This window comes from Acipenser ruthenus, chromosome 6 (assembly GCF_902713425.1).
Source record: "Acipenser ruthenus chromosome 6, fAciRut3.2 maternal haplotype, whole genome shotgun sequence".
NCBI classification, from domain to species: Eukaryota; Metazoa; Chordata; class Actinopteri; order Acipenseriformes; family Acipenseridae; genus Acipenser; species Acipenser ruthenus.
In genome coordinates this window covers 81,889,015-81,908,974 of record NC_081194.1, presented here as the reverse complement: position 1 = coordinate 81,908,974, position 19,960 = coordinate 81,889,015, and the positions used below count along the sequence as shown (strand labels likewise).

Here is a 19,960-nt window from a genome sequence, read left to right as displayed (position 1 = left end):
CGCACTATCCTTCTGTTCAATCTGGGGTCGATTTTCCTCTTGCGGCCGTGCCCAGGGAGGTTGGCTACAGTTCCATGGACCTTAAACTTCTTAATATTTGCAACTGTTGTCACAGGAACATCAAGCTGCTTGGAGATGGTCTTGTAGCCTTTACCTTTACCATGCTTGTCTATTATTTTCTTTCTGATCTCCTCAGACAACTCTCTCCTTTGCTTTCTCTGGTCCATGTTCAGTGTGGTGCACACAATGGTACCAAACAGCACAGTGACTACTTTTCTCCATTTAAATAGGCTGAATGACTGATTACAAGATTGGAGACATGTGTGATACTAATTAAAGAAACTAATTAGTTTGAAATATCACTATAATCCAATTATTTATTATCTTTTCTAAGGGGTAACAACAAATGTGTCCAGGCCATTTTAGAATATCTTTGTAGAATAAGCAATAATTCATCTCTTTTCACAGCTTCTTTGCTTTATTCTATGACAAACCAAAGGCATGCAAGTATACATGATAAAATAGCTTTTAATTTCATCACTTTTCAGGAGGAATGAAGCATTATTTCAATGAGCTGTAAGGGTACCAATAAATTTGAGCATGTCTGTATATAAAAAAAAACACTTTTCCAAAGAAGCAACGATAAGAAAAGAGTGGGTGCAGAAAATAAGAAGAGACATCAGTCCTGATTTTCAGTTAAGTAACAAGAATCATCCAGTTTAGCGATTTAGTTTAGTCTTCACAGAACAATATGAGAAACTTCACTGGTGCAGGACGCTGCGTATCTTAAAGTATTTATAAAATGGTTTTATAAATAAATCCAAATACATAATATACACAGTGCATTAGACAATTCTACTTTGTAAATGATATAGTGTGTGTAACCCTGAAGTGTAATAATCCCACGTCTTTTTCGGAATACTGCTGATCTTATTACAGATATGCTATTCTTAATAGTACTAATTGGAATACAGGGTATTCTGAACAATTAGATACAGAGTATTCTGAAAAATACAGTATTAGATATGGAGTATTCTGAATAATACAATATTAGATACAGAGTATTCTGAATAATTAAATATTAGATACGGAGTATTGTGAATAATTAAATATTAGATACGGAGTATTCTGAATAATTAAATATTAGCCTGTACGTAAACATGCTGTGTGTGGTATATGGTGATTATATAGGGTGTCCCATGAATCAACGACACATTTAATATGAATTCAGCACAACAAAACACAGAGCTAACTTTATACAAATGTCAAATATTCTGTTCAACACATCGTAAAACGCAGATTAACATTCATTGGCTATTTTTAAGTTATTGGAAAAATAAATGTGCTCAACATTCGTGGGACACCCTGTATGTGGTGTGTCTACTGATGTAACAATAAAGGGCTTATCAATGGAAAATGTATACTTGAACTTTATTTAACATCTGTCATATTACATATGCAGAAACAGCACATATTTACATGTAAGAAATGATTAAACAGGTTACACAGCAAAGTGGTAACACTACAATACACCTGGGCGTGAGCTTCTGTCACTGGTTTTATTAACGCATGTATTAAACAGGCACTTAAGATCAACACTGTACATGTTAGTTAAACACATTCTCGAACTAAAACTGACACAGAAACACTTTGAGGATCTAAGTTAGCACAGCACAGTATTCTCTTTCCGATCGCCAGAATGAACTCTCGATCCAGTTGCTGTACCCTGTCTGTTGTGTGCAGCTGCCATGGCAGTTTTCAAATCCAACATGGCCGCTGCGTGAATAAAGTCAATAATGATCAATAATGCGGTGACTTGGCATACTCAGCTACCATTGTTTATTTTGCACGCAACGATATACACAGCTACAGAAGTGTGCGTCTTTACATTAAAATGCTGATCATTTCTCACATAAAATAATGTATTTATATACCATAAAATTGCTACTGTGCTGCATTGAAAAGAAATGTATATATTAATAAGAAACACTTGCTATAATCAAGGATTATAAATAATAATAATAATAATAATAATAATAATAATAATAATAATAATAATAATAATAATAGCGTGAACAGGGTTACCGGGTCCCTTTCTATGTTTCTTGACCAGAGATGAACTGCAGTGGCAGTTCTGGGTTTGACTTCCAGGCTTGTCGATCATTCATCTTATTTGAAGAGCTTTGCAGGATAATAAAACATCATCACACTACATTTTCGCCCCATTTTCAGGGTAGAAAAGCTTTTAAAATGCAGGGTTAAGAAGCAGGTGGTTGACTGCAGTTATTCTCAATTGTGAAAATTCAACATCAGCCTTGCTTATTAGGCAGACAATTTGTGGGCTTAAACGTGCACAATAATTCAAGCAAAGTTAGTCCACATTGCATCGTGCTTAATGCTGCCATCAAGATGACAGCAAAATATTTTTTATACAACACATACCTTTTCTGTTGCATTGGGTTCAGTGAAGAACAGTAATAAAAAAAAGTGCTAAAGGATTAAATATTTAATATATGGCAAAATACAGTACAGATTAGACTGGACCTGGAAACAAAACCCAGCTGAAGGCTGACCTCTGTGTTGTTCAATCTTTATTTTAATAAAAAATGATTTTGCCGGGTAATTCAGCAGTACAGTATTTGTCTGTCTGTAACAGTGTACTATAAAAAAGAAGCGACTAGAGCTTCAGAAGTCGTTCTTGTAGGTCTTATTTGTTAGTCTCTATGTTTCTTAAAGAACTTTATATTTTATGGTACAGCAGACCACTAATGCAGACATACTGTACAAACCCTGTGGAATGAGCGATTAAAAGAACAGAAAAGGGAGGGGAGGCACTTACACCCGGTTACACCGAGTACATGTAAACCATGCACTTAAACAACAGGAGTGTCATTTTTTTGCATACAAATAATTTGGCCATCAGGAAGCTGCAATTTCATATGGTTTCTTACACCCAAAAATAAGGTATAATGCTATGCTACTGTAGATGTGCCTTGATTACTTTACTTAATGATTGTTCAATGCAAGCGATTACAATGTAACAGTTTACACATCAGTGTTCTTTCGTAGCGGAACAGACAGGTACAATGTTTCTTTTCAAAGCATTCATTTTTGTGATGTCACTGTTCTTCATTCCCTTTGATTCTATTAAACTGTCTGTGATGTAGGGTAAAACCTTTCACAGGACTGTACAGTCAAGGCCTTTAGACTTCACTAAGCAAGACTTGTCTTCACTCTACTTAGTACAAGGCACTTCATCACTGCCCCTATTTTTATTCTGCTAAAGATCTTTCAGGTGTCTGCATATGCAGATATTTCACAGACAAAACTATAGATAAGTTACAGCTGCTCTCGGATTCCTAATCACTTCACGTTTTGTAATTTAACCACTTCAACACCATGGACGTACACATGTACGTCAAATGAAAACCCACTTACTGTACCATGCCATACCTGCATAGGTCAAGTTTCCCATTCTATTCTATGATCGGTTTCTCAGTCTAGCGTTTCAGGTTTCATTCTCTAAGGCAGTGCTAGTACTGTGGAATGTGCAATGAACATCAGGGGAGGGTCAGGTGACATTTGTATCCAATTGCGTGTCATGTAGAGATTCCAATCTACCTGTGGGCGTTTAGAAGACTGAGATATATTGCGGGAAGCCAGTCAACTTTTACAAGTATATATATAGTGTTCTACATTATTATTTTTTGTTTTATTATTAGTTTTATTTGTTTAGTTGTAGTTTTATATAGTTTTTAGCGAAAACCAAACATGACAACGTACGTGGTCTTTCTATAATGAGCAACAGGAGTGAAGTTGGTTCAGAGAATTTTCGATACCAGTGACAGTGATGCTGACTTATCACTCAGCGATGATGATGAAGAGGAAGTGGAGCCAAGAACAGTACAAATTGTACAAACAGAAGAGCATGCAGCTACTGTACAGGTAAGCCAGCTGCAAACGGGAAGCTGTTTGGTTTGAAATGGCAGTGCTGTGACTAAATACTATCAAAACACAGCACTGGGTACAGGCAATGCGGCAGGCAGATCCATCACAATGCCAGTGCAAAGTAGCTGTGTACAAGCATTTGTGACTATCCCTGAAGTAGACACCGTAAAAAAGGTGCAGGGTCTGCTACGAAAATGAAAACAAAAGAAAGGACACAAGAAAAATGTGCAGTGGTTGCGAAGGCAATCCCGGGTTCTGTTGTATTGAACATTCCAATAAATGGCACAGAGCAAGTCAATAATGGCACACATTTTTATGTTGTTTGATTTTTATTTGATAATTACGGTTTACTGATTATTATTGTTATTAGCGTTATTAGCACCTGTTTTTATCTCTATATTGAATATGGGTATGATGTACACAGCAGCATAAAGGGGGAATGAAAAACACAGTTTAGGTCATTTATTTCTGTTTTATTCATCATATGTTAACAATTTATAGCAATTACAGGTTTGAAAACATTATCATTACTTTCAAAATCTGGTACCTGGGAAGGGGTTTCATTTTTACATCTGGAGTTGAAGTGGTTAAACTCACTCCAACTGTTAATCATCTGCAATAACCAATAGCTGCCTACAGCAGCGTGCACCTACGCGGGACACGGCAGCGTGCACCTACGCGGGACACGGCAGCGTGCACCTACGCGGGACACGGCAGCGTGCACCTACGCGGGACACGGCAGCGTGTACCTACGCGGGACATGGCAGCGTGTACCTACGCGGGACATGGCAGCGTGTACCTACGCGGGACACGGCAGCGTGTACCTACGCGGGACACGGCAGCGTGTACCTACACAGAACACCCTATTACTGGAGTGGCTAATGCTCTTGTTTTTGTATGCAGATTTATATGGGGAAAAATAATAATTATTATTTTATCTTTGAAATGAGAACACATGTACAAGAGCTACAGTAGCAGAGGAAGACCCCAGCACTGATACAGAAGCAGAGGAAGACCCCAGCGCTGCTACAGGCAGAGGAAGACCCCAGAACTGCTACAGTATCAGAGGAAGACCCCAGCACTGCTACAGAAGCAGAGGAAGACCCCAGCACTGCTACAGTATCAGAGGAAGACCCCAGCACTGCTACAGGCAGAGGAAGACCCCAGCACTGCTACAGTAGCAGAGGAAGACCCCAGCACTGCTACAGTAGCAGAGGAAGACCCCAGCGCTGCTACAGTATCAGAGGAAGACCCCAGCGCTGCTACAGTATCAGAGGAAGACCCCAGCACTGCTACAGGCAGAGGAAGACCCCAGCGCTGCTACAGAAGCAGAGGAAGACCCCAGCACTGCTACAGGCAGAGGAAGACCCCAGCACTGCTACAGTATCAGAGGAAGACCCCAGTGCTGATACAGTATCAGAGGAAGACCCCAGCACTGCTACAGTATCAGAGGAAGACCCCTGCGCTGCTACAGTATCAGAGGAAGACCCCAGCGCTGCTACAGTATCAGAGGAAGACCCCAGCACTGCTACAGTATCAGAGGAAGACCCCAGCGCTGCTACAGTATCAGAGGAAGACCCCAGCGCTGCTACAGTATCAGAGGAAGACCCCAGCACTGCTACAGTATCAGAGGAAGACCCCAGCACTGCTACAGGCAGAGGAAGACCCCAGCGCTGCTACAGTATCAGAGGAAGACCCCAGCACTGCTACAGAAGCAGAGGAAGACCCCAGCACTGCTACAGGCAGAGGAAGACCCCAGCACTGCTACAGGCAGAGGAAGACCCCAGCACTGCTACAGTAGCAGAGGAAGACCCCAGCACTGCTGCAGTATCAGAGGAAGACCCCAGCACTGCTACAGTATCAGAGGAAGACCCCAGCACTGCTACAGGCAGAGGAAGACCCCAGCACTGCTACAGTAGCAGAGGAAGACCCCAGCACTGCTACAGGCAGAGGAAGACCCCAGCGCTGCTACAGTATCAGAGGAAGACCCCAGCACTGCTACAGGCAGAGGAAGACCCCAGCACTGCTACAGTATCAGAGGAAGACCCCAGCACTGCTACAGGCAGAGGAAGACCCCAGCGCTGCTACAGTAGCAGAGGAAGACCCCAGCACTGCTGCAGAAGCAGAGGAAGACCCCAGCACTGCTACAGGCAGAGGAAGACCCCAGCACTGCTACAGGCAGAGGAAGACCCCAGCACTGCTACAGTAGCAGAGGAAGACCCCAGCACTGCTGCAGTATCAGAGGAAGACCCCAGCACTGCTACAGTATCAGAGGAAGACCCCAGCACTGCTACAGGCAGAGGAAGACCCCAGCACTGCTACAGTATCAGAGGAAGACCCCAGCACTGCTACAGGCAGAGGAAGACCCCAGCGCTGCTACAGTATCAGAGGAAGACCCCAGCACTGCTACAGGCAGAGGAAGACCCCAGCACTGCTACAGTATCAGAGGAAGACCCCAGCACTGCTACAGGCAGAGGAAGACCCCAGCACTGCTACAGTATCAGAGGAAGACCCCAGCGCTGCTACAGTAGCAGAGGAAGACCCCAGCACTGCTGCAGTATCAGAGGAAAACCCCAGCACTGCTACAGTATCAGAGGAAGACCCCAGCACTGCTACAGGCAGAGGAAGACCCCAGCACTGCTTCAGTAGCAGAGGAAGACCCCAACGGGGTTTAAAAGTTATTCATTTCAATTATTAGCAGATCAATACCTGAATAGAGGTATAATCATTTCCCTTGTGTAATTAAGCATGTGGAACTTGTAACAAATATCTGGCCTGGACTGGCTCTTGCTATGCACCACTGGCCTAAAATGGTCTGAGGTCCTCAAGCTTAAGAAATAAATTCTCATTAGCATTATCATCATAATTACCAATAATGAAGTAGGATGAAACCCATGATGCCAAGATAGAAGCATCTCAGTGTGTTAGAACATTTACTTATTGTAAACCATGAATCGCCTTGAGAAGAATGTTAAATTGTATAAGAAATATTCTTGATTTGTAAATATACTGAAAAATGCTGCCTTATTCTAGACACACATTGCAATTAAAAAAAAAAGTGTTATTTTATGATAATTATTATATAAAACCTACTGGTGATGCTCATAGGACAAAACGCCCCATTTTTCCAGCAGACTACTGTGAACTGTATCATTTCCCAGACACAACAATACTACCACGTCGCCTGCTCCAATTGCATTAGTGAGTGTGGTGCTACGCTCAGCACTTCTATTTACATCAGCAGATAGAAATGCCCAATGGACAGCGGAGAGCCAATCAGATGGCAGATCGGATGTCAACTCAGAGGCAGCTGTCTGGAGACTCGATTACAGCCAGTTTACCTCCACAATTCAAATTCCAAACCTTGCAAACAGCAAGGCACTGTTCGGGAGCAGCCTGCCAGCTAAACACTTCTACACGAACAACATTCGTGTAGGCGTAACAACGCAAGAGCTAAACCACGATTCTGCTATTTATGAACCTTACTGATTTATCAGAATATGCATGGGTTTATTTTCACACAATATCACGCTCAGTCCTTTAATATCTACAGTGCCCCTACATCCAAGAATGTACGCGTAGCCTACTGTCAAGTTTCAGTTATTAAACAAACCTAACATATCTTAGGTAATATTAATGTAATTTATGAATAACCTTTGTTTATTGTAACATAAATCGACATCGTATAAGCGTCATTTCAGACGAATTGCCCCGATAAAAACGGGGTGGGGGGCAGACGGGGGATTATAAAACAGTATGTTGGTTACACCCTATGAATATTCACTGCGTCACTTTAAAAAGTATTATTTCTACTGCAGCTTGTAAGCAATGAATAATCACTAAAGCGATATATCATTGTATGAGAGTCGAGAGAATACGCTTGTACGTAATTTTCCATATATTTTAACCTAATGGAAACCACAGCGAACTGCTAAGCATTATCAAATCGCGTTTGTTTATAACAAAAGTCACCTTGGATTGGAACGACTACCCCATCTCTGGATTTCAAAGAATGTACACAGACAAGTTCAACATCTAAAGTACACATCCCCTTATATATTTATGGAAATGTATTTTAAAAACGTTAAAATATCACACACAACAGAGAACGTGTGGTGGTTTTAGCACACACACACACACACAAGTCAGACATGACAAACCTTCTAGACAGGCGGCAGTAAAACACCGAAAAGTGGCTTGTGAAGAACTGAACAGAATAACGCTAGATAAACGGAATTTACCTGCGCTCTACTCATGGTGTTCCCTGGGCTCATCGCTGGGTGCGTTCTTTGTTGTAGTGCCCAGCCCTGGGTTGCAGACTCATACTGTGAACTCACGTCTCTGCCCATGCCCACGGCCAGGCCAGGTGGCTGCTGTTGTTGTTGATGATGATGAAGGGGTGTACTTGGGCTGTTATAATCTGGATAGCTAGTGCCATAGCCCCTCATCATTGCGCTGGGGGCCGTCAGGAGCTGGTTCAACGTCGGGGTCGCCCCTGAAGGGTGCTGGCTTTGTCCTGGAAATCTGTGAAACCCCCCAACATTACTATGAGCAGCAGCAGCAGCCATAGCAGTCGCTTTGCCGTGGTGACTGGCAGCAGCAGCAGCAATAGTATTACTGCCCGGACCCATGCTATTGCCCTGCCTTGGAGAGCTCATCGTGCCGTAGCCCGGTCTGTAGTTCGGGTAGTGGTTGTACTGGCTGTTCTGGTAAGCTTCGTGGGAGTTTTGCGAGGGATCCATGCTGCTGGGAGCTGAAGGATGCATCACCCCCATCCCAGGGCTTTGTTGTCCGCCATGTTGATCAAAGCGAGGCCCCCCTCTCGCATTGCCATAATAGCGATGACACTCTGAAACAGTGCTGCTCCCTGCGCTACTTTGTTGGTTGTTGGTGTTGTTGTTCGGGGGTCCCAAGCTGGCTTGCTCGTACTTGCTGCCCATCTGATCCGCCGGTTTGCAGGGCAGCTCCTCTGCTTCCTCCTCACTTTTATTCAGCATTTGCTGCTGCTGCGCGACCTGACTTCCCAGAATATTGTCTTTCCCTCGATGCTGCTTGTTCTCTGGTTCGGCTTGTGCCTGTGTCTGGCTGCTGCTATTCTGAAATTGATGTGGACGGTGCTGCTGAAATTGATTAAATTGCTGTTGCTGCTGCTGCGGCGGCGGTGCTGGTATATGGCGGTGAGCCGGAGGAGGGGGATCTCCGACACCAACATGTTTCTGTGTATGATTCGCTATCAAACCCGTCTCCATACTCGAAGCAGCAGCAGACAGAGCTGGATGATGGTGATTATTATGATTATTCCTACCTGCTTTCTCTCTCGGGTCTGAGTTTGTATTTGTAGAAGCAGCAGCAGACGTTGTATTGGTCGTGTTCATTCCATGATAATGGTGATCTACATTATTCATATTAGTACTAGTCCCATCTCCAACTCCCAGCAGCATTGATCCAGATCTCGGTCCTGCGCCCGGTTTCACAGGGTCTAAATCCCGACTCAGACTGCTTGATAAACTCGCGCTTTTATTGTTCGAAGTCGCTGGAGCTGCAGCTACTTGCGCTGACATTTCATTTCAATATGTTTTCAGTTATCATTCATGCAAGCAGAAACAAAAACTTGAGATTTAAATAAAAACGTAACCTTTGCAAACCGTAAAGTTCTAGCTGAGAGATAAAGAAAAAGAAACTGGTAATGTCTCACTGTCTGTGTCTGCCGCTGCGCTGTGATTTCAAATTGAAAGTTTTTGTTCAGGGTTAAATGAAATAACTTTTTTTCTTTTCCTCTCTTACCCGGATATAAGTAAATGCATGTCTGCCTGAGCCTCTGGCCCAGCACGGCATAACTAGAGAGAGAGAGAGAGTTCCAACAGTTTTATCCGCTTCTCTCTTGTTCCAGCCCAGCTCAAGGAAAACGCGGAGTGGATCAATCAACACGACTGACAGAGTTAGGACTACGTTCTAATATTTTTTTAAAAATTATATTTTCTTTTTTATACCGCATCACGGTTTTTTTTTTCTTTCACAAATGATTTAATGTTTCAGTTTTGGACAGCACATTCAACTAGAATGGATTAAATAACAATGCATTAAAACATTTTTACAGACTCAAATTGTGTACATTTAAATACGAGCTAAAAGTGTATACGGTTTTACAACACAAATAAAACATGCGTAAAATAGGACCAGCGTTAGACATTGTATCAGGTTATTGTCTTGTTTCAAATGCTGTCTCCACAGACGCATTGTTTGGCATTGAATGACATAGGCTGTCAGAATATTGGGTGGAACCATTAACTGTACAGCCGGTGTATACACTGGAGGCGAGCGACGCAAACGAATACTTGTGTGGAGTATAGAAGGCCATCTGGGTCAAAAACGTGTACTGTTTAGTACACGTTTCAAATCAATTACTACGTGTAGTACTGCGATACACTACGCGTTATATTAGGTTGTCTACACGTACTATTTTTACTACACGTACAGATTTGGGCCAATCAGTTCTTTAGAAATGAAATGAGAGCCAACGAATTTAAAGAAAATAGTACGTGTACTAAATGATCCAATGAAAGTCGTCTCACATTTTCCATGCTCTTCCAAAAGTGACCAGGGAATCTGAGTCCTTTGAATATTTTTAAAAGCAGTCTCAAAACATACTTTTTTAAAAACCTGCCTCACCAATTCTTTAACTTCTGTTTGTACAATGTTTTTTATATGCCCTTTACTTTTCCTGTATGATGTTGTCTGTTAGTGGCTTCTCCATGATTGCATCTGAAGTATTTGAAGATGTTAGTGATGTGACTCTATTTCAGCCTTAGTGTCTTGCTGACATCAGAAGTTGGATGTCTCGACATTTTTTGCAAATAAACTCAGATAAGACGGAAGTTCTGCTGTTAGGTTCTCAGCAACAACTAGAGTTTCCAAACTCCCTAAAAAATGATTTGGGCAACCTGACCTCTAATATAAAACCTGATGTAAGAAACTTGGGGGTTATATTTGATTCTGGTTTGAGTTTTGAGGCATATATTCGGAAAATTATAAAAGTGTCTTTTTATCACCAACATAACATTGTTAAAATGAGGTATTTTCTTTCTTTGGCTGATGCTGAGAAATTAATTCATGCTTTCATTTCAGCGCACAACAAAATCTCTCGCCTCCATATTTGCAATATTGCTTATTTTAAATTGATGTATTTTTGTCTAAGTGATAAACCAAAGGTTATTGGCAACTGTGGTAATTACGTTATGAATAAGCGATTACAAGCAGATACGTTATCATGACAAGACACGATTGTAAAATGACTGGACACTAACGTTGCAAATACGTAGCTTGTGTCATTTTTTTTTTAGAACATGTACCAATTAGAATTGGTACACGTTGTCATTTCTGTGCTCTGATTGGTCGAAATGAGTACGTGTAGTGAATATTTGAAACGTGTACTACACAATGCATAGTGGAAGGCCACCCCGGTCAAAAACCCATACTAGTTTGGCCAATCAGATCACTGAAAATGAAATGAGAACCAACGAGTTTAAAGAAAATAGCATGTGTAATAAATTATCCAATTTACAATCGTCGTACATCTGCCATTCCCACCCAGTTCGGGGTGATATATGGACGTGTCATCGGGTAAAGTCTAGTGAAAGATGGATAGACCCGGACCCTCCGAGACGAGCATCAACTGGCAGCGTCAGAGTCTTAGAAATCACTTTAATTCAGTGGTTGGAAGTGTTGAAATATCTGACAGTGAATCTAATATTAGCTATAGTAACTCCATATTTTAGTGTAAAACTGAAATAATTATCATTAGAAAATAAAAAAAACCACTGATTGTGTACATTGTTAATACAAACTGAACCGTGTCACGTGAACACTGTCTGTCTCAAGAAATCTAGATTTGCACTTTAGAAGAAAGTCTCTCTCGGCCATGATTTGCAATTTTCCTTATTCTTGGTTTTTGTAAGTGTACTGTATTTCATGTCTGAAATTGAAACGATGTTCCTCAAAGGTGATTGGCTACTCTTGTAATTACACTGCATGACTGTAAGATGCCCCGCCCCTACGTAGGTACTGCTGTAAGATGACCCGCCCCTACGTAGGTACTGCTGTAAGATGACCCGCCCCTACGTAGGTACTGCTGTAAGATGACCCGCCCCTACGTAGGGACTGCTGTAAGATGACCCGCCCCTACGTAGGTACTGCTGTAAGATGACCCGCCCCTACGTAGGTGCTGCTGTAAGATGACCCACCCCTACGTAGGTGCTGCTGTAAGATGACCCGCCCCTACGTAGGTACTGCTGTAAGATGACCCGCCCCTACGTAGGTGCTGCTGTAAGATGAACCGCCCCTACGTAGGTGCTGCTGTAAGATGACCCGCCCCTACGTAGGGACTGCTGTAAGATGACCCGCCCCTACGTAGGTACTGCTGTAAGATGCCCCGCCCCTACGTAGGTGCTGCTGTAAGATGACCCGCCCCTACGTAGGTACTGCTGTAAGATGACCCGCCCCTACGTAGGTACTGCTGTAAGATGACCCGCCCCTACGTAGGTGCTACTGTAAGATGCCCCGCCCCTACGTAGGTGCTGCTGTAAGATGACCCGCCCTTACGTAGGTACTGCTGTAAGATGACCCGCCCTTACGTAGGTACTGCTGGAAGATGACCCGCCCCTACGTAGGTGCTGCTGTAAGATGACCCGCCCCTACGTAGGTACTGCTGTAAGATGACCCACCCCTACGTAGGGACTGCTGTAAGATGACCCGCCCTTACGTAGGTGCTGCTGTAAGATGACCCGCCCCTACGTAGGTACTGCAGTAAGATGACCCGCCCCTACGTAGGTACTGCTGTAAGATGACCCGCCCCTACGTAGGTACTGCTGTAAGATGACCCGACCCTACGTAGGTACTGCTGTAAGATGCCCCGCCCCTACGTAGGTACTGCTGTAAGATGACCCGCCCCTACGTAGGTACTGCTGTAAGATGACCCACCCCTACGTAGGGACTGCTGTAAGATGACCCGCCCTTACGTAGGTGCTGCTGTAAGATGGCCCGCCCCTACGTAGGTACTGCAGTAAGATGACCCGCCCCTACGTAGGTACTGCTGTAAGATGACCCGCCCCTACGTAGGTACTGCTGTAAGATGACCCGCCCCTACGTAGGTACTGCTGTAAGATGACCCGCCCCTACGTAGGTACTGCTGTAAGATGACCCGACCCTACGTAGGTACTGCTGTAAGATGACCCGACCCTACGTAGGTACTGCTGTAAGATGACCCGCCCCTACGTAGGTACTGCTGTAAGATGACCCGCCCCTACGTAGGTACTGCTGTAAGATGACCCGCCCCTACGTAGGTACTGCTGTAAGATGCCCCGCCCCTACGTAGGTACTGCTGTAAGATGACCCGCCCCTACGTAGGTACTGCTGTAAGATGACCCGCCCCTACGTAGGTACTGCTGTAAGATGACCCGCCCCTACGTAGGTACTGCTGTAAGATGACCCGCCCCTACGTAGGTACTGCTGTAAGATGACCCGACCCTACGTAGGTACTGCTGTAAGATGACCCACCCCTACGTAGGTGCTGCAGTAAGATGCCCCGACCCTACGTAGGTACTGCTGTAAGATGACCCGCCCCTACGTAGGTACTGCTGTAAGATGACCCGCCCCTACGTAGGTACTGCTGTAAGATGACCCGCCCCTACGTAGGTACTGCTGTAAGATGACCCGCCCCTACGTAGGTACTGCTGTAAGATGACCCGACCCTACGTAGGTACTGCTGTAAGATGACCCACCCCTACGTAGGTGCTGCAGTAAGATGCCCCGACCCTACGTAGGTACTGCTGTAAGATGACCCGCCCCTACGTAGGTGCTGCTGTAAGATGACCCGCCCCTACGTAGGTACTGCTGTAAGATGACCCGCCCCTACGTAGGTACTGCTGTAAGATGCCCCGACCCTACGTAGGTGCTGCTGTAAGATGACCCGCCCCTACGTAGGTGCTGCTGTAAGATGACCCACCCCTACGTAGGTACTGCTGTAAGATGACCCACCCCTACGTAGGTACTGCTGTAAGATGACCCACCCCTACGTAGGTACTGCTGTAAGATGACCCACCCCTACGTAGGTACTGCTGTAAGATGACCAGCCCCTACGTAGGTACTGCTGTAAGATGCCCCGCCCCTACGTAGGTGCTGCTGTAAGATGACCCGCCCCTACGTAGGTACTGCTGTAAGATGCCCCGCCCCTACGTAGGGACTGCTGTAAGATGACCCGCCCCTACGTAGGTACTGCTGTAAGATGCCCCGCCCCTACGTAGGTACTGCTGTAAGATGACCCGCCCCTACGTAGGTGCTGCTGTAAGATGACCCGCCCCTACGTAGGTACTGCTGTAAGATGACCCGCCCCTACGTAGGTACTGCTGTAAGATGACCCGCCCCTACGTAGGGACTGCTGTAAGATGACCCACCCCTACGTAGGTACTGCTGTAAGATGACCCGCCCCTACGTAGGTACTGCTGTAAGATGACCCGCCCCTACGTAGGTACTGCTGTAAGATGACCCGCCCCTACGTAGGTACTGCAGTAAGATGACCCGCCCCTACGTAGGTGCTGCTGTAAGATGACCCGCCCCTACGTAGGTGCTGCTGTAAGATGACCCGCCCCTACGTAGGTGCTACTGGAAGATGACCCGCCCCTACGTAGGTACTGCTGTAAGATGACCCGCCCCTACGTAGGTACTGCTGTAAGATGACCCGCCCCTACGTAGGTGCTGCTGTAAGATGACCCGCCCCTACGTAGGTACTGCTGTAAGATGACCCGCCCCTACGTAGGTGCTACTGGAAGATGACCCGCCCCTACGTAGGTACTGCTGTAAGATGACCCGACCCTACGTAGGTACTGCTGTAAGATGACCCGCCCCTACGTAGGTACTGCTGGAAGATGACCCGCCCCTACGTAGGTACTGCTGTAAGATGACCAGCCCCTATGTAGGTGCTGCTGTAAAATGACCAGCCACTATGTAGAAAATGCTTAGTTAATTTACCTCCCACGAGCAATACGAGCAGCCAGTCCTGGTGACGCAAGAGACTCCACAGGAATAGAACTGCGTTCTATTTTTCCCACGATTCGCAGGCCACTAAATTGAAATTGAACAATCACAATGGTCTAAAGTGAAATGGACCAATCAGAAGCATTGCCAGTTACATGAGTTCACTTGACACAGGTCATAACACAAATACGCTATAAACATGTGTGACGGGGAGCCCCGCCCCTATATATATATATATATATATATATATATATATATATATAGTGCGCTATTTTTGTAATTTATTATTATTATTATTATTGTTTGCGGCGCGGATGAAAGCCGCCACCATTATTTGTTTTTGCTTTGTGTTTTGATTATTAAACCTCGTGAGGATGTGTGACTGATCAGCTACTGATTATTTAACTAGCTGACAGTCGTGCATCCTTATGAAACTCGTGCAGTTTCATAAGGATGCACCTTAATAAGATAATTAACAGCTCGTTAACCCCTCGGCCAGAATATAAAAGCCTGCAGCTGTCCTCGCTCAGGGGAAGTGTACAGAGGAGAGTACAGGACAGTACGGGAAAGTAAAATGTAAACACCTGCTAAGCGTACTGGTTTTTACACCAGCACAATACTTATTTGTTTATTTCTGTTTGTTTGGCCGACGCGATAGATACGGATAGGGTCACGTGAATGTCGCTCACATTACTCCATTTATCAACACAGCAGCAGGTACAGGTGATATTATCAACACAGCAGCAGCTACAGGTGATCTTATCAACAGAGCAGCAGCTACAGGTGATATTATCAACAGAGCAGCAGCTACAGGTGATATTATCAACACAGCAGCAGCTACAGGTGATATTATCAACACAGCAGCAGCTACAGGTGATATTATCAACAGAGCAGCAGCTACAGGTGATATTATCAACACAACAGCAGGTACAGGTGATATTATCAACACATCAGCAGGTATGAGGTGATATTATCAACACAGCAGCAGCTACAGGTGATATTATCAACACAGCAGCAGCTACAGGTGATATTATCAACACAGCAGCAGCTACAGGTGATATTATCGACACAGCAGCAGGTATGAGGTGATATTAACAATCTGCAAATTACACCAACACCCTCTTGGATGGATATTCTTCTTCTACAGCATGGAAAGTGAAAGTTAAGTGAATTGTAACATTTGACAGAACCACAAGGTTTGACATCTCTTTTCACACACATAGAGCTTATATATTTTAATATTTTATGTGCATTCTTAATTTTACAAGGTATCACAACCATATACTAAAACTTTGCAACCCTTAGACAGCCCACATGACCCGCACCGTCATTGTACAACCAAAAAATAAATATGGTGTAAAACTTTAATGAATCTGATCTATTTACCCCAAAACGACCCTAATATAGTAATGTGGGTGTGTGTCACTGCTATCATTTCCAGTGTAGACCCACAGTACTTAAGAGTACCTAGCCCTAACCCTCACACACTCTATCTAAAACATTACCTGGATTATAACACTATTAATAACGCACAGTCATTATATCAGTGTTAATAATGCAGGTTCATGGCAAAGTGCACGATTCACTATTTCAGGAATTCTCAGTGTGTTTCACATTCGCTCTGTTCAGCCCAATCCTGGGGTGTTTGTGTTGGTTTGCCGGCTGCGCGGTCCATGTGCCATTGAATACCATGCCGCGTTTTCTGCGGCGCTTTCCCCAATCTCAATGTATTTCTCCTGAGCCCCGAGTCAGACAGAATCAAACGCAATCACAGGATTGTCGCTTCTGTATAATTGAACATAGCGACACAAAACAAATAGCCAGCAACCGGAATGTGTATTTACAGACTTCCTGACTAAATATTACGAAGAACCTCAAAATTCTATATATATAAAAAAAACATGTATACATATTATTACCTCGATATCCCAACATGCCGCCTTTCCCCGTTTCTATATAATCAATAACCTATTTGAAATAACTTATCCGCTGTGTTCACCGCTGCTCCAATACACTCTTCAAATACTGGCAGATAGTAAATACACGATGCCTACAATAGTTCTGCTGCAGTTGTACTAGCTCATAGTGTATGAGGCTACCCTTTGTATTTGTAATCTTTATTTGTAAGTGAGTCCTTTCAATCCTGCATCTGCTGTTTAGAATGGTTCCTATGAACTGAGGGCCCGTGCAGGCAGCAGCATGCGAAGAGTTATTCTTGGGTTCACTTTTATGTTATGGTCTGGAGCAGTCACCTGGGTTAAGAGTTTTTGTTTTTTTCTCAAATAAAACAAGTTTTTTTTTTTTTTTTTTTTAATCTAAAGGACCCCAAACCAAGCCATAGAATCAGTTCCTTATTTGTGCCGGGGCATAGCCCCGCAAACTCTGGGCGTGCAGTCATATTCCCGGTACCTCCAGTTAAAAATCTCATAAAATACTTTCTTTTTAAATTCTCAGCATAGTTGTATCAAGTCTGTAAGTTCTTGCGTGCACGATAGAGAGAGATGGTCCGCTGCCACGTTTGTAGCCTACTTTAAATTACTTTATGATTTCAGCTTAAGTGCCTTTAAGTAAGATGACACTGGCTGCAACTCTGTGGTTTTCACACACAAATAAGCTTACTTGGTTTGAAAAACGTCATGAACTTCTTACACTACTTGGTTTGATTAAATGTGTAATACACAAGAAAATATGATAGCTGAACATTAATTTCAACAAAGAACAACGACAACTTTTTAATGAAAAAAAATATTGTAGCCTACTTTAATAGGAACATTAGCCTGCTATATTCTATTAAACCAAAAAAAAATAAGAAAATAAACAGTAACGATGGTTCTCTCTTGCCTTTCTCAATGAATATAATTTGATTAATAGATAATAAAAACATACTAAGATAACAACTACCTAGCCTAAGTTTAATTAATCGTTTTTGTAGTCTACCACCAGCGGCTTCTGTTGCACACACATCGCTGATATTGATAGTGCAGACAGTGGGTCAAACCAATGTTCGTGTTGGGGTGCGTATTTTTATTTATTTATTTATTTTTAAATCAGTGTCGTCCTTCTGGAGTCCTCTGAATGCCTTTTAATATGTTTGTTTTTACCATGTAAATGCAAACCCATAACAAAACATGTATACAGGCTTTTTTTAAATGTATTTATTTCTCCTGCGGTTGCCTTTTAATTATTCTGTTCTGCACGTAATAGTACTTTGTATAGAATACGTGAATGTAAACATCTAACACTAGTACTTATAATACTCTTTCAAATAAACGTGTTATGGTTTTGAGGGCGGTATTATTGTCACTGCTTGCGCCCCGGCACCTCTTTCTTTACAAATTAAGCACTGCATATACAGGGCTTCTGATTTTCGGTTTTAACCGATAAAACCTGATAAAACCTGATAAAACACCCCCGATAAAAAAAAAAAAAAAAAACACTAATTAAACACCGGAAAACACCGTAAAAACTGTGGAATGGTTAATCTATTCACGTTGACTTTACCCTTTTCACATTTAAAAAAAGAAAACCTACTACAAAAATAATAATAAATACATGTCCCTGTGCTGCTGGGCAATGTCCCGCCTTCCTGACTTGTATCTATCATTGATTAGTTCTGAATACTTTAAACCCGCCCCAGCTACTGAGTGACAGCACATTCCTACATTTCTATTGGACACTCCGCTAGCGAGTTTTAAAACGAGATTACAATCAGGATGGAGGCTTGTTACAGTTAAGACACGGAAGATTTAAAACAGAATTGTGGCGAAATGTACAAACATGCCTCCACACAAAACCCCAGAAGAATGTGCCTGTGACCACATGGATTTCGTTGTGGAAGACAGTAAAGGAAAGAAGGGACAACTTAAGTGTGCAAGTACTGTCCAGTTACTATACCTATTTTCACACACACACAAAACGCTCATGGGACATAGTCAGTGCTGCATTGTTTAGATTTAGGTTGCTAAAATCTAGTTTTCAGCATTGGAGGTAAAATACCAGAAATGGACGACAGAGCAAAACAAGCAAAGAGTATTTCGACTGAGGATCTTGTTGAGACATTTCCCAAAGAAACTGTACATGCAGTTGGAGGTAATTGTTTTGCACATCTTGTAATGTGTCTTTAGAGAAAATACAATCGATCGCTATTTAGCTTCATAATCACACATTAAACGAGAGGCTGCTGAACAGAATGTAAAATAAACAGCTTTCAGAAAACAAACTGGAAAGTCAGCGCAGACAAAAAGTATTCGTGTCGGGTGTAGCCAAGTTAAATCAGAACTACAGGTACGATCTAGCACAGCTACCTCGCTTCAAACAGCCTGCTGCTCACCTTTTAAACGCAGTTAGAATTTTAGACCCGAATACTAGGCACATTTTCTTTGTTTTGGCTCGGTATATAATAAATTATTGGATGGGACAAATATGACAACGAACATGCTGTATATATTGCCTTTATTAAAGTATGCCAGATGCCCTTGTGTAGCCGAGTTTTGGGGCTGTTTCTAATCAATTTCCACATCTGTATAACTTGGCAAAGCTTTGCCTTACACTTCCAACCAATTCAGTGGATGCAGACATGCAGTCTCAATGTATGGGCAAGTCCACACCAGACAGAGAATGTCAGCAGCAACTGCTGGGGGATGTTGCATTGCCTTTACAAGTGACAGCACTCTGTTTTAGTAAGGAAGAAAGTACCACTATTATTAGGATTTTATAGTGCTCTGAAATATTGTCTACTTAGGTTTATTTAATTTAGGTCCCCGAAATCCTAATTTTATTCCACAACCTCCCGTGAAAAATAAGTAAATTTACCGCGATTTTAAGTAGACCCCTAGTGATATGAAACACAACTCACCTGGTATCAAGTAGCACTCCACAGAAGCAGCCACTGCTGATTCAACAAACATTTCTCGTCCATTTAACACAACTTTGACTCAGTCACTGAAAAGGCAAAGCCCTGTGAATTGTTTAACATTTTTTTTCA

The 19,960-nt window shown here is 43.1% G+C and overlaps 1 protein-coding gene across 1 annotated transcript in view; it reads right to left on the bottom strand.

Annotated features, from left to right (window-relative positions):
• LOC117410998 (AT-rich interactive domain-containing protein 1B-like) overlaps positions 1-9,771 on the bottom strand; it is a 245,014-nt gene extending 235,243 nt beyond the window's left edge. The window contains exon 1 of the mRNA XM_034017988.3: positions 8,190-9,771. Coding sequence (XP_033873879.3) covers positions 8,190-9,509 — 1,320 coding nt within the window. The 5' untranslated portion in view covers positions 9,510-9,771. The remainder of the gene's footprint in view (positions 1-8,189) is intronic.
• Positions 9,772-19,960: the final 10,189 nt, after the last annotated feature.